Source organism: Stigmatopora argus, chromosome 1 (genome assembly GCF_051989625.1).
Source record: "Stigmatopora argus isolate UIUO_Sarg chromosome 1, RoL_Sarg_1.0, whole genome shotgun sequence".
Taxonomy (NCBI): Eukaryota; Metazoa; Chordata; class Actinopteri; order Syngnathiformes; family Syngnathidae; genus Stigmatopora; species Stigmatopora argus.
This window is the reverse complement of record NC_135387.1, coordinates 19,158,090-19,172,461: the sequence shown is the minus strand read 5'-3', so window position 1 is coordinate 19,172,461 and position 14,372 is coordinate 19,158,090. Positions and strand designations below refer to the sequence as shown.

The window sequence follows — 14,372 nt, the reverse complement described above, 5'->3', positions numbered from 1 at the left end:
TAACTCTAACTAAAGATGACACAAATGTATCTATTGCACATGCTTCAGTTTATTATTGTCACAAAAGACCTCATTTTAGAAGTAGCTTCTGTAAACAAAATCAATAAAACAGATACCAGCTCACACAAATATTCTTTGGGAGAGACAAACAGTGCAATGTTTTCTGTACATTCTCTTGAAAAAATTCTTTCAGGACGAAATCTTGTGGACAGCAACTGTGACACTCCCGTGACTTCTCACCAAAATGTTCCTAAAAATGCACACACATTTGCCAAATTTAGAAATGAAACCTTGTTTTTATTCACGCTCAAACCTTGCTCAGCTGCTGTATTTCATAACTGTGTTGCATTGCAGAGTCAAGTACTAGTATTTTTCTAGGTGGCACCTAATATGTGTAGTTACACTGCATAATATGAGCATTGCTTGTGCTAGCTTGACACAATACTGCATTTATTCCTGCATTCTAATGAAAGAAAATTACACGAAAAATGATATAAATTAGTCTGTCATTAAGAAAACTCGCAAAACCTAAGCCTGGTTTAGAGAAGTCCACAGATAGCACCATGTTTTGGGGAAAAATAAATAGAGATAAATGTTAAAGTTGAGATTATCACCTATATGTAATAAGAATATTTAAACATCGAGTTTTAAAAAGGCAGTGTTGAAATAGTTTGAAGAAACAAACGGACAAAAATACAATGCATTTCAGTGCAACGGGAGAAAGCTGGCACAGGTTTGACCACATTTCAACCACTAGATGTCGCTATTTCGCCTCGAACGACAGACGCAACTTCAGTCAACATGATTGTTTGGGAATGTTGGAGAAACCCAGAAGTTAGGAAAGTGTCCACTAGGGGGTAGCATAACTCTTAAAAAGATTTCAACTCAATGGACGTTTCATCTACGTATTGTCATATTTTACATAATTGTTCATGATTGCTTAATTTGTTTGATTGTTTTGATTAAAATGTTAGTAAAGAGATAAAAATAGCAAGAGAGTTAGTCTATGTTTTAATATAGCCTTTGTGCATTTTCCAACTCTGGTTTATTTCATAATGGATTTCCTTCACTCAATTTGCAAATCCAATTACAAAACTAAATTGGTCAGAAAGATGAGCTGTTGACAACTTTCCTTCATTGTAATGAGATGAAATAACCCAGAAATGTATGTGTACATTTCCAATTTGATACTTGTAATGAAAAATGACTTTCGGAAGGCTCAGAGCATGATTTTATTATTCACTTTTGATTCATTAGACTTCCTCAAATGTTAAAAGAGAAGGCAATATCGAGATCATATGTCAACATATTTTCCCTGATTGGAATGAATCTCCATTTGAGCAGCGCTGAACTGTTTTGAAAAGTTCCACGTGTGCTTTGCAGACAACTTTCGTGCAATAAATTAAACAAAATGTATTTATTGACATGCGGGAGATGAAGGGCTTGCTAGGCCTATTAGCTATTTTAAACATTTCTAACGTGCCACCAGGACAACTTTCAATTCAAAGGAAACTGCTAACAGCCCACGTTTCTACCTAATTTTGTTTTGGATTTGAAATGGATGGAACAACTAATACACTGATTAAGGATGAATCATCCTTTTCTTAGTTGCTGACCCCACCCACGGGTCAAGTGCCTGCACCTACCCGGAATCGGACTCCAGGCACACAGTGGGAGTGTCCGTCGGGTCCCTGGTGAGCGCGGCGGCCTGCTTGGCCAAAACGGACACCACACCTCCGTGCTCGTCCGACAGCGAGCCACGGCCTGTTCGGGTATTACACCCAAGGAGGAAAATTATTAGAAACAGACTTCATACTGGGAAAATCGTCTCTCACACAGAGTCACTATTGACATTTTTTTTTCCCACACATGCACACAATTGATTATACCTCACAACATCTTTTAAACTCACCGTTAACTCTTTGTAGGGCATTATCAATTATTATTATATGTATTATTAATAAGCATTGTATTTTTATATGGAATTCATGAAATCCAAATGATTAGAAAGAGCATACATTATATACATGCACTTACCTAGTAAAATTCTGGTCAGGGGTTTAAGTAACACTCTAAAGTAAGGTGTGTATGTTTTTTAAAAAAAGGAAATAGCATTCAACTCAATGCATGCCATTGACGAGAGAGACGTCAAATTCATTTAAACTGGAAGGAGTGGGTATGAATGCTCCTCTTAACGTGCCATGGCTGAGTAAGGGTAGTAAAATGTCACTTTTCTTTCCATACACCTTAACTAAATGCTAGCGGTTAGGTGTATTTCAATAAAAAAATCATAATAATAAACTTCAGATCATACCAAAGGTAGTTGGGCTTGACTATTTTGCTGCCATTGACGGTATTAGACATCAAATTCATTTTCAATGGGATTGCTGAAAGTAAATGATCACGTTTCAGTATTATAATTCCTCGTATTTCACTGCCAGCCCTTCCAGTTATTTCATATTGGACGTCTATAGCCGTCAATGGCAGCGCATGGCGATTGGCTAAAATCAATCTAGAAGGCGAACTAACAATTGTTTTTTTAAAAAAAGTGTAAGATAATACTGCAAGTTGACATACATGCCAAGTTGTGTCCTTGCTCGTCCGTACAAAGAACGCCGACCACTGCTGGATGCTTCATGCTGTGGGGAAAACACATTTTCGGGGCGTAAATAAAATTGTAGTCTAAAACGGGCTCAGCATAACTCACCTGTCGTCAAGATGTTGTTCCAGTGTCGACTCCATCCCAAATTTTAAAACAAACACAAAACAGAATTTAGGTCATATAGGACCGAAAGTGCCACAATTTGGTGTTTTGGTTATTTTCCGGTTAGAAGTCAGCTGACTGACACGTGACACCTAAAGACTACGGGTCGTCGCGAAGGCCAAGAGACACCGCTGTTGCGCATGCGTTAATTATATATATAGAGAGAGAGAGAGAGAATGGAGATCCAGAATTTTTTCTTGAAGGAATTACCATGTATTATCATTTTCAAAAATATGGACGATTAAAATGTATTTATTCATTTTTAAATAAAAAATATATTTATTCATTTCAGCTCAGGTGGCTCGGTGGCCAGCCAATCACAAGGCACAAAGACAGAGAACCATTCATGCTCACACTCATACTGAGGGGCAATTTATAGTGTTCAACCAGTCCATCATGCACGTTTTTGGGATGGGGGCTGAAATCGGAGTACCCGGAAAAAACCTACACAACCGGGGAGAATACTTGAATCGGTGGCCAGCCGATCGTAGGGCACGAGGAGACGGACAACAATTCACGCTCACACTCATACTTAGGGGCAATTAAGAGTCTCCAACCAGCCCACCATGTATGTTTTGGGAATGTGGGAGGAAACCAGAGTACCCGGACAAAACCCACGCAGAACATGCAAACTCCACACAGGGAGGACCGACCTGGATGTCATGTTGTTGCTGCTCTTGGGGATATGTACAATATGATATATGAATATTTTTATCTATACCTCTGTTCTAACACACCAGCACGAGAATGTCCAAGCATTTATATAGCACATGGCGCATGAGTACTGCAATTTTCATAAGGTATTGCATAGATGTAATGGCTATAAGATTTTTTTTTTAATTTGTGCATCATTGTGCTGATGGATTCTGAAGAAAAGTAAACTTGAAGACAGGCGGGCCTTCGCAGCACTGCTGACGGAGCAGAAATGACTCGATATGATGATGTGGCCGAACATTGGAGGAATCTATCAGCGGCACTGCACCACGGGTCACTTCTTAATGACGCTCACTAAACCTATCCGCTAAATCAAAAGCTGACACACACACTTAAACACTTCGTCAGTGACGTCGCTGCGCGTGGCTTGCATGTGCCAGCTGTGCTAAATCAGACAAAAAGGTTCAAGCTTTGACTCACGGTTTAGCGTAATGGAGCCTTATACTACTCCAAGCTCTAAAATATTATGGACAAGTGACAATACAGCTGAATTTTATTTGTGCTGATTCAGATGCACACCGCTGAACATGAGCTCATGATTGGTTGATTCTGGACAATAACATCTTCCAGTTACAAAAGGCTCTGCACGCTTTTGCAACCACATCATCTGAGGTGTTTTTTGTTTTGTTTTGTTTTTAACGGCTCTGGGAAAGATTTTTGAAACCTTTTCACCTGAGTTGTACGGATTATAAACTGTCTCGAGGGGGAAATGTTTTGATTTAAGAGGAGCGGTGAAAAGGCCCATGAATTTCTTGCTATGGAAGTAGAATCTCCAGCAAACATTTTGAGAAGTCTGCAAAATGTGTTTGGGTGAGGAAGTTCAACCAGTTCGGTCAAAAAGTTCCTGTCCAAATTGAATGGCCAAGAAAAAGTATCATCTACATTGAATGACCTCTGTAAACAAACAAAAGCGTGCAAGACCATGTTAGATTAACTTTAGACCAGGGGTGCTCAATACGTGGATCGCGAGCTACCAATTGATCGCGTGACAGTAAGATTTGATCCAAGGATTGGATTTGTAATAAAATTTTATATGGGAAACAGCGCCATCGCGAGTCCAAGTGCCTACACTATGTTGGGTCCTGCTGGTATCAGGTACATATATTATCAGCTTTGTCAGGGGCCCGGAAAAAAAGGGTAGATCGTGCAAAGTTGGCTCCTTGAAACGTCGATTTTTGAGCAAAAAAAGTTTGAGCACCCCTGCTTTAGACTCTCCTTATCTAGGGCTCGGGGTGGGATGTTAATTCAAAAGACCTGTCTTTTAATACGCATTAATTCCACTGTCCTTTGAATTGATGGAGTCTCAAATGTGTTGAAAAGTCCCAAAGGAGAAAAGACCAGCATCACTAGACTATCCATCATGATTCTTGGCGTTTGCGAGCATCTGATGAGGCTGGCGCAGGGATACCTCACGCACGTGGTGGGTGGGAGATGAGGTGAGGCAGCCCGAGTGGATAAAGAGAGGATCCGGGAGAGGGAGTTGAGTGACTGTTGGAAAGCTTAACAAGAGGATCCGTCATGAGCTATCGCGTGGTGTTGCTGACCTTCCTCCTAATGAGGTCTGTGAGCTGGTCCAGAGGAGCCATCATCACAGGAGTGAGTTCTTCTCATTATATTGTATCAATATCCACACTGCATAGTTACTGTAGTGTAATTACATGCTTCTTAAAAAATGCCTTTTTAATTTGTGTGGGATGAAAAAGTTAGAATGAACTACTATTTGGATTTTTTCGAATAAAATGTAGTCTGATCCTTTTCTGAATCATGCAAACAAATGAAAAAAAAATAAACATTCATAGTAAAAGAGGAAAAAGTAAGTGAAGCCTGCTTTTCGATAACCTTTAACTCAACATTTCTTGCCGTCGCAGATTAGTTGTGCACAACCGTAAGGATGAACTTGGGGTTTGAACTGGATGGTGGAATGTCTGGTGTAAATAGCTCTCTAAGGTCATGCCGCAGCATCTCAAGTGGGTTGAGGTCAGGGATTTTGACCTGGTCATTTCAAAACACATAACTATTTTTTTCCCTCTGCTGCCATTCTCTTGTTGATTTGCGCCTGTGCTTTGGACCTTGTCCAACTACCTCTTTTAGGCTTCAACCGTTGTTCATCGAGCTCATCTTTTGAATTTCTTTCCAACATTGAGAAGATGCCCGGGCGAATAGCATGACGTGCTCTTGGTCATGCGTTAAAGTTGGGATATTTGGTGTCTCCACACATAGCACCTCCAAAAATGTCCAACTTTTGGTTTTATTCATCCACAGAATATTCTTTCAATAGTGCCGTTGTCACAAAATATTTGAAGCCGAACAAACAAGAAGAGAAGCAAAATGAGAAACATGATTCAATGAATACTTGCATTTAAGACAGTTTGTATCCAACTAGAATGATGGCTTCTACTTACTTCTTATTTATCAATGGTTAAGAAGACCAATACAAAATAAATATGAACGGGCAATTGTATCGTTTGCTTTAAGGGCATACACACAAATTTGTGTAATGAAAAACGTACTGTAACAGCTGTGGAACACCTGACAGCGCCTTTCTCTCTCTCAAAAACTCGATTGTGTTCACCCGTGAACACCACGCTGTGTTGATCCACACTTGAATCAGATTAGCAAGTAGAAATGTGGCATGAATTTAATTTTTTTTGTCCAAAAATGAGTAAATCGTGTAATTTAAGGACCGTTTTTTTTTCGATTCCCATCCTGATTTAAAATGATGGACACGTCCCTTGTACAGATGCATCTAATGAGAAAGATCAGAATCATTATATGTTTGCAGTGGATAATTATGTGATAACCATGGTTAACCCTTTCAGGGACAGTGGTCACTATAGTGGACACATAGTGAAACCTTATAATTATCTTAATTCACTCACTGCTAGCCTAGGAAACAGAGTACGTAAGTGTTGTGGTAGTTAGTAAAGCGATGAAATTAATATTGAAAACACTTATTGACAGCAATAGTCGCCCAATCCATTTTTAATTGGTAGGGGCTGACCAAAAAGTTAAGCTATGAGGTCATAAGTCATTTCTAGAACAAAACAACAAATAAATCAAATTCCCTGAGAAAAACACACACACGGGCTACACTTATTTGAATGTATGCCTTCTTTACTATTTAAATGATGGTATTTTTCCAAAATGGATAATTTCATTCATCTATTCATTTTATTTAAAATTATTTTTACACTGCAGTTGAATGGCAGATAAAATATTGTCTCGGCGGCACAATTGGCCCACAGTTTTGAGACTGCTGTCCTTTACAAATGGGGGAGTGTGGGTGGTAATAATAAAAGTTTGAGGGAATATTGTATTTCCTATTTTCACAAACGATGTGGGAGGAAGCCTGAGTAACCAATGCTAATTGACACCTATTACGCCACATGAACGAGTGAATTACTAGGCACATTTGTCCTTTAGTAGACAATCTGATTCCATTTTATTGACAAATTGGCAAATTTATGAGCTGTGCTGCATTGCTGCAAACTTGTCGATATTATTCAAGTGCCGCCTCCCTGCAAAAAAAAATAATTGATCTCCTTCAGCGCCAAGAAATAGAAGCCAAGCGAATGCCCGCATGCAAAGACAATAGATGCCAAAAAGGTATACACACTCACATGTCTTGATATAATAAGTGAAAATGAATGAAGTATGACAGCACAAGGACCACATCCTCCCCACTTCACCTCCACCGGAGGGAAGCATATCCTGGATAGATGCTTGTAAATAGATCAAGGCCATGAAACGGTACAAAATGTACGTGGGCGCATGGAAGCCCAAATGCAATTCAAGCAAAGCAGCTTACATCATCGGTCACGAAAATAAATTGATCTCAACTCTTGTCATTGTCCTTTTGTTGCCACCTACTTCTTTAGCCGTGACCAAATAGCCATTCGGAGTTTATCTTTATGGTTATTTCACAATACACGCTGACTGTACGTCTTCAAAGAGCCTTTCAGTGCACCTTTTCTTTCAAAATGGATTTGCTCCCTTTTGCAGTTTCCCCATTTTAAGGTTTGAGATCAGGAAACAATTTGAAATATAAGATAAAAAATATGTAACTTAAGTAAACATAAAATGCAAGTTTTAAATTGTTATTTTATTTACAAGGTAAAAAAGAATATTTGAAGTACTTTGGGCTTGTTAAGAATTATTATTAATTGCCTCCTAAACTGATAACTGGTTGGACCAAAAGAATTTTATAAATAAGATCTGAGCAAAAATATGTGCGAGAGAAACATTGCCATGCCTAAAAAAATACTTTTGAGATGCTTTGAACACTATTTTGTATGAGTCGATAAAATTATCATTTAAAAATGGAAGGCTCCAATTGATAGTTATAATTCTTTGATGAGTTTGAACATTAAGGCGGGGAATCAATTTTCTACATTTGAAATTAAAATTTGAGAATGGCCAATTTAATGGCACAATATATTGCAGCTTTGTGTGCATAGGTCAAATCAAAAACATTTGTGGTATGGAGTTGTTTTCCCATCTTTCCTTTTGGTAGAGGTGGCATGCTATCATTTATTTATCTGATGGGGACAGTGCACATAATGAACTTCTATTCAGATGCATCTAATAGACGTAAATATACATTGCTAAGGAATTAAGAGGACTGGTTTCAGGTGAGATTTGAAGGTTTGTAATGTGGTACATATGGTACCTCGTGCACAGCTTTACTTTTGGCATCTGCTCAGCTCAAGTTCCTTCCAGTTGCAGGCTTGGATTTTTGAACCCTGTCTAGTCGACAAAAAAAAAAAATACCACAGGCAGTAAAAAAATGATTAGATTATTCAAGCAGTTGTGTCTCCCTGCAGGCTTGTGAACGAGACGTGCAGTGTGGTTTGGGTCTTTGCTGTGCTGTCAGTCTCTGGCTGAGAGGTCTGAGGATGTGCATTCCGAGGGGTGCCGAAGGGGAGCAGTGCCACCCGCTGAGCCACAAGGTGGGCCGCGCAGATGTTCAGCTCATACACACTACTTATTATTCGCATTCAGAAAACAACATGGCTTATCAGTATTGGCATTTCTTGGCTCCGTTTGTTATTTGTATTTTGCAATGTAACTGGACTGAATGAGCCGCATGTAGATGTAAGCATGTAGATGGCCGCCTACTGACGACTGCCCCAAACGTCTCGCCCACATTCAGGTGCCCTATCCTGGCAAAAGGCAGCATCACACGTGCCCGTGCCTCCCCCACTTGGTGTGCACCCGCTACGCCGGAAGCAAGTACAGATGCAACGATGACTACAAGAATATGGACTTTCAATAAACAGCATATCGGGTCACGTTTCAAGACTTTTGGGGATGGAAAACAGATCATAGTGGTAGCAGAAGTGGTTATCTCCAACTGTCCATTTTCCAAACCAAAAGTGCCAGTTCAGTCGCAAATGTGACTTACATTGATTGTAGTCACGCATCTGACATGTGTGGGCAGGGGGGTCTGCGGGGGTTACATGGATCTTACTAATATGAGCTACAGTGAGGCACTTTTAAGCTTTTTGTGAACCCTTAATGTATTTGTTGTACTTAATGTTGTTAATTTATCACGGGACTGTACAGCGCTGTTCTTGCCAAATAAATATATGATGTCACACTGAATCTTTGCTCCATTTGCTCTTCCAATCATTTAAAAGTCATAGGTCCACCCTAGCATGCCGACGCAAATCAAGTAGCCAGTGTGATGAATAATACATTTGTGCCTTGATTTGCAAGTTTAATTGGTTACCTGACCACAATTCTAACTTAGAGCTGCAACACTACATTTACATGCGGTCAGGATTTGGGTCAATGTCAAGTTTAGGGTTATTTAGATATTTGCAAAGTCCCATTTACAGGTGCGAGGATGAAGGGTTATTATCGAGTGGCATTTTGTTGTCCCAAAGTGCCTTGTAGAAGGTTATCCCCCAAGGGCGCAAAATTAGCCAGGACCGCCTCTGAAGTATTGCAAAGTGCATGCCCCATTGACTGTAATGTTGCGTTCATCGGATGTTCCCGAGTGCTCAAAGGCTGACGATAGATGACGCCCGTCGTCATTTTCGGAAAGTGGTGGTGACGACATGGAGTTTAGTAGTTGGGTGACAGTGACAAACTGGAAAAAGCGGGGGAAATGGAAAATGGGAACGATGATTTAGTCGGCAACGAGGGCCTGCCAAGAAAGTGTATTTTGGAAGGTAGGGATTCGGGTCAAGGCAGCGCTGAAAGGATGTGGAAAAGAACCTTGGTGGAAGAAAAGTACAGTTGTGCTGAGGTTCCTTAGGAACGGGGGAGTGATTGGAATAAGTTTGTTTGTGGGTTGAAGAGAAGTGAAAAGGATGACGGGGACATTGTAATGTTCAAAGACGGAAATGTGCTAGTGACATTGGAGCAAGTGAATGCAGAAGCCAAAGGGACAAAGGGGGTATCAGAGAGTAGGGTCTGATATTAATGAAAGGTGGTGGATTGCTGGATCCTAGCAGAAATTGGGCAAAAAGGCAGGCAACACCCCAAACTGGTCGCCAGTCAGTCGTAGGACACACACAGAGACAGAGAACCATTGGCACTGAGTGAGAATCGATCATACGTGGCCTGTAGCAAAGTCAGGAGAAGGTACCACTACGCCGCCAGAAAATGTTTGGCTGCCGACCACTATTACTACACATATATATAACTCATTTGCATTTAAGTCCATTTTGCAGTTCAGTTTTGTTTTTGCTCCGTTCTATGTGTTGTAGAAGTATGGTAATCCCATTCGAATTGCCAGCCTTATGCTGCTCTGCTGACTGTAAGGCCTCCATCTTCTGTCCAAGCAATGAAATGAACGATAAATTGCTGGTTTTGTTTCGGCCAACCGGCACGCTGAGTTGAGTCATGACATGGATTTTACCCCCCGCGGCTTCACGCTTTCTGAACACAGCACAAACACAAGTGAGCTACTCTGACGTCAATGGTCTTTTATATGAAAGCGAGCCAGTGTGTCGAGGTTAACCACAAACCTGTAAAATAGCAATAAAAAAAGTACAATAAATAAAGCGTGCTTGCAGCTTAAGTTTCTCCGTGTGTGCGTTTGGAAGCCAGGCCTTCCTTTTGTTTAGCTGGCCGCCTCCGTGGTCAACCACTGCCATCAGCAAAAAAAACTGCAGGTAAACCTCGAATATTGGCGAGACTCCACTTACACAATTCATTAGAACCGGCTGATAATTAACATCTCACGCCTGTGATTTTTAGAACTGCACCTGCCTAGCCTTGGGGCTACCACCAGCCGACTTTTGCCTTTGCACTCCTACACGGACCCCGGCAGTGGTGAGCTCGCTGCTCGCATCAGTTTGATCAGGTGTCCCCCACATGGCGTCCTTTTGGTAAAGGTAGTCATTTGGTGATATGCAGCAATGCTATTTACAATAGGTAGCTTGTACACGATAAAAACAGCTACATCAGGTGTACACCAAACTCCCATGTGGCACATTAAAAGTGTTACAGCCTTTAGACTTAATATTCTCAGTATCAAAGAACAAGGAAAAAGTACAATAACCTTCCCTTTAAATCCTGGATGGCTACTTATCGACAATGTTTTAGCCTCCTGCAGCATCTTCATGAACCTATTCCATTTTTTTTCCATTGTTGATCAGTAGTTTCCCGTCCAGATCAAGGAATTCTAACACAGCTCTTTTCTTCTGCTGGACAACCAAAGATTGTCATTTCCAAAATGGCTGACATGAAGTGGCTATGTTCATCTTTAAACATAGTTTCAAAGTATATAACACTGTTGACATTGGAACTTTAAGTCTGTTAAACTGAACAGAGTTCATAATGATTACCTGGTCCTTGCACAGTCATTTTATGAAAACAATCACTCTGAAAACATGCATAATCCTACATAATCCCAAACTCATAAATGGCTATAATAGGACCAAGAGCAGATATTCCTGTTTTTTTTTCATGAATGTTCTACAACGCTGTGCCTTTTATCGATGAAAAGATGTCATTGTCCTCTGAGTTGTCATTATTGCACTGAAATGTCACAGACGTAACTCCCAATTCAATAAAAGACCTGTTGGGAATAAAGAGCGCGGCATAAGAAAGGAAATATCGAGCGGCTTCCCTTGAGTTTGTATCTCGACGGGGGCTCGAAAGAAGGTAAAAGATGAAATGATAACTGAGCTGGGCCTGTGAAGAGCGACTTGTCGAAAGGGCACTCAAAGTCAAAGATAAGCACACACACTCTTAAGCCTTTTGAATCAGCCCGCACAAATCAATGATTTTTTAAAGGTGGGGGGAAAATGGTATTCATCTGATTGCAGCCTAAGACAACACACCCCAAAATTGGCTTTCTGCAAGTTTTTGTTGTTGTTGTTTGTTTAGAGTAAAAATAATAGTAACAGTTCTCGCACAAGGAAGTATTTTGGGGACATACATTGATCCTGAGCTGTTTAATTTTACACGTAATTGGCCAACGAATACAGTTTACCGTATAGTTCCAATAAATTCAAATGTATTTTTTTAATGATAATGCCCCTTTTAAAATACAGTGGTACCTCGACATACGAGTGTCCCGACATACAAGCAATTTGAGATATGAGTAAAATTTTGAGCAAATATTTATCTTGAGATACGAGACAAATTTTGATATACGAGCAGAAAGCAGACGCGAGAGGCTGCTCATAAGAACATCATGGGCATTGTCTCTCTCCCCGCAACTCCCTCGTGTAATGTCTCTGGTCGCAACTCCCTCTTTGTAATGTCTCTGCGAGCACTGGGCGGAGCATTGCATTTTTTCAGTGTTTTTGGACCGTTAGTCAGTGTGAATGGCGTATATACTACTTCTCGTTGGCAAGTGGTCGTGCGTTATCCTATTGTGAGGACATTTGTGTGCATCGTTTTGGGAATATTTTGAAGGGAATACAAAAGCAAACAATTGATAGGTTGCATGTGTAAGTCAGGGTGGAGGCGGGGCAAATAGAGCCAACCCGGCCGGGAGAAGAAAGGTATCAAAATTTAAAACAAAATTAGAATTAAGTTTAGTGTAAGGTCAGATTACATTTATTTTTGAGTGTCTGCATCGTAATCCAAGATCATTTTAAAAAAAAAATGTTATGTTACGAGTGCGTTGCCGTGCAAAAAGTCCTCCCCTGGCCCCCTCCCCCCCTCTCCCTCTGTCCGTCTCTCTCTCTCCCCCCTGCGAAATCTGTATAATTTTAGTACTATAAAAACACATTTTAGTCATATTAAACCACTAGTTTTTTGTTACTTTGTTAATAGATGGCGAATTGGAACAGATAAAACTGTTTTTCCAATCCAATATCCTATTTTGGGTGTTTTTTCAGAGGGTTGAAATTAATTAATTTGTTTTTAGTTCATTTCTATCGGAAACTTTCGTTTGAGTTACGAGAATATCGACATACGAGCTCAGTCCGGAACGCATTAAGCTCGTATCTCGAGGTACCACTGTACACAAGTTGACCTCCATAATGGGATCCCAGGCTAGCGTCCAGGATTTTAAAGGAAATGGTTGCACCTTCATTTGCAAACAGCCAGTATAGAGTACTCCACCTCTTCAGCACCCGGCGTTCCTGGGGTGTGCGTACTGGTTTGGAAATCTACCGTCGTGTAGATGACGGCGGATATCTCCTAGGGTAACAAACAGAAAATATGCTTTCTTTTTTTAAACGTGAAAAAAGTGACTCACTGGGGTTAGGTTCCCCTTTGTACACCTACTGTGGCGTCTTCTTTGGCTGACTCACTCATAGTTTTTCCATATTTGTCTAGAATGGAAAAAAATCCATTGATTTCATTAGAGGGAACTTTGCGTAAAAGACTTCATTGTCAGAATCATTATAGACAATTGAACAATTAAACCATGATATGACTAAGAAAACCTTAAGAATTACAGTAATAAAGCAAAATCTTACCCAAGCATTTGGTTTTGGTGTTGATTCTGTAGCAAAGTATTCCAATGATGAAGGCAACAACAACGATGGCACTCACAGTGAAAACAACAATAGTGCCACAAGTCCAAAAGGTTCTACTTCCAAAAGAGACAAAGCATCCATCTAGTTAGATAGCACACAAAGCTACCGCTCAGAACAGAGCAGTACAATATGGACAACACCATTTATAATATTAAAACGCTTGATTAAAAAATAAAAATAAAATAAATACAGTGAGTGCACATACGTGGGAGGGTTACTGTGCTCCTGTTCCGGTTCAGTGTCGGTCCACTTCGGCCTCTCTGTTCTGACTCGAGATTGGTCAGCTGAGGCTCCTAAGAGGGATTCCAAAATGATACGTTTGAATGGGTGGCAGTAAATGATCATGGTTCTTGTATCAATGGAGATGATCCAATCCACCTCGAACCAGAAGTGAAAGCTTACCCAAGACGTGAAAGAGAAGCTCATTCTTAATATAGAAGGGAGCGTCCTGGAGAAAACATCTGTAATAGCCTCCATCTTTCGCTTGTACTCGGGCCAATTTGAACTCAATCCAGCGATCAGTCTCTACGATGCTCACTCTTCCTGTCAGGAAGCTGGCGGTAAAACCTGTGCTGTCAAAGAGGGTAAAACATCCGCCAAAGTACACCTTGCAACACGACTTGATGTTGCTCCTATAGAACGGTGGATAATCAAGTCTGAGGGAAAGGTCGCCAAACTCCTCCACTATCTGAACGCTACTTGTGCCGGTAATATCTGTGGAGAACACGTACATTTACAAACTAGAACATGACGCAAAACTGCAGCAAAAAAAATATCTCAGGCGTCTTACCTAATAAAAGAAGGACAACAAGAGACAGCTTCATTTTAAGGGTCAAATACGTTAGCCCTTTTCCTCTTCTCTTGTTTCCTTGCAAATGAAAAGGAAGTTCTTCATTTGGTTCAGCAGCACCGCAAAGGACTTCCCTTTTGACACTTAATCACCC

The 14,372-nt window shown here is 40.5% G+C and overlaps 3 protein-coding genes across 3 annotated transcripts; 1 reads left to right on the top strand and 2 right to left on the bottom strand.

Moving 5' to 3' along the window:
- Window positions 1-29: 29 nt before the first annotated feature.
- Window positions 30-2,877, bottom strand: lamtor5 (late endosomal/lysosomal adaptor, MAPK and MTOR activator 5). Its single transcript, XM_077597567.1, has 4 exons — window positions 2,708-2,877; window positions 2,578-2,639; window positions 1,647-1,764; window positions 30-250 (listed from the first exon to the last, which is right to left on the bottom strand). Exons 1-4 carry the CDS (start codon window positions 2,740-2,742, stop codon window positions 190-192), a joined length of 276 nt encoding a protein of 91 aa, XP_077453693.1. The 5' UTR covers window positions 2,743-2,877; the 3' UTR covers window positions 30-189.
- Window positions 2,878-4,995: 2,118 nt separating this feature from the next.
- prok1 (prokineticin 1) lies at window positions 4,996-8,753 on the top strand. The gene is made up of 3 exons (XM_077609254.1): window positions 4,996-5,074; window positions 8,302-8,427; window positions 8,631-8,753. Exons 1-3 carry the CDS (start codon window positions 4,997-4,999, stop codon window positions 8,751-8,753), a joined length of 327 nt encoding a protein of 108 aa, XP_077465380.1. The 5' UTR covers window position 4,996.
- Window positions 8,754-11,197: 2,444 nt separating this feature from the next.
- Window positions 11,198-14,354, bottom strand: LOC144078709 (uncharacterized). The gene is made up of 7 exons (XM_077607014.1): window positions 14,219-14,354; window positions 13,831-14,142; window positions 13,634-13,721; window positions 13,369-13,484; window positions 13,175-13,221; window positions 13,010-13,087; window positions 11,198-11,510 (listed from the first exon to the last, which is right to left on the bottom strand). The coding sequence occupies exons 1-7, from the start codon at window positions 14,250-14,252 to the stop codon at window positions 11,499-11,501; spliced, it is 687 nt and encodes a 228-aa protein (XP_077463140.1). The 5' UTR covers window positions 14,253-14,354; the 3' UTR covers window positions 11,198-11,498.
- Window positions 14,355-14,372: the final 18 nt, after the last annotated feature.

Coding starts and splice junctions, on each gene's coding strand:
- LOC144078709 (XM_077607014.1), bottom strand. CDS start 14,252: ATGAAGCTGTCTCTTGTTGTCCTTCTTTTATTAG. Junction 13,485..13,633: donor GAGCACAGTAACCCTCCCAC/GTATGTGCACTC, acceptor CTCTTTTGGAAG/TAGAACCTTTTGGACTTGTG. Junction 13,222..13,368: donor CACCAAAACCAAATGCTTGG/GTAAGATTTTGC, acceptor TTTCCATTCTAG/ACAAATATGGAAAAACTATG.
- prok1 (XM_077609254.1), top strand. CDS start 4,997: ATGAGCTATCGCGTGGTGTTGCTGACCTTCCTCCTAATGAGGTCTGTG. Junction 5,075..8,301: donor GAGGAGCCATCATCACAGGA/GTGAGTTCTTCT, acceptor GTCTCCCTGCAG/GCTTGTGAACGAGACGTGCA. Junction 8,428..8,630: donor GCCACCCGCTGAGCCACAAG/GTGGGCCGCGCA, acceptor GCCCACATTCAG/GTGCCCTATCCTGGCAAAAG.
- lamtor5 (XM_077597567.1), bottom strand. CDS start 2,742: ATGGAGTCGACACTGGAACAACATCTTGACGACAG. Junction 2,640..2,707: donor GAACAACATCTTGACGACAG/GTGAGTTATGCT, acceptor TTTTCCCCACAG/CATGAAGCATCCAGCAGTGG. Junction 251..1,646: donor TGCCTGGAGTCCGATTCCGG/GTAGGTGCAGGC, acceptor GTGCATTTTTAG/GAACATTTTGGTGAGAAGTC.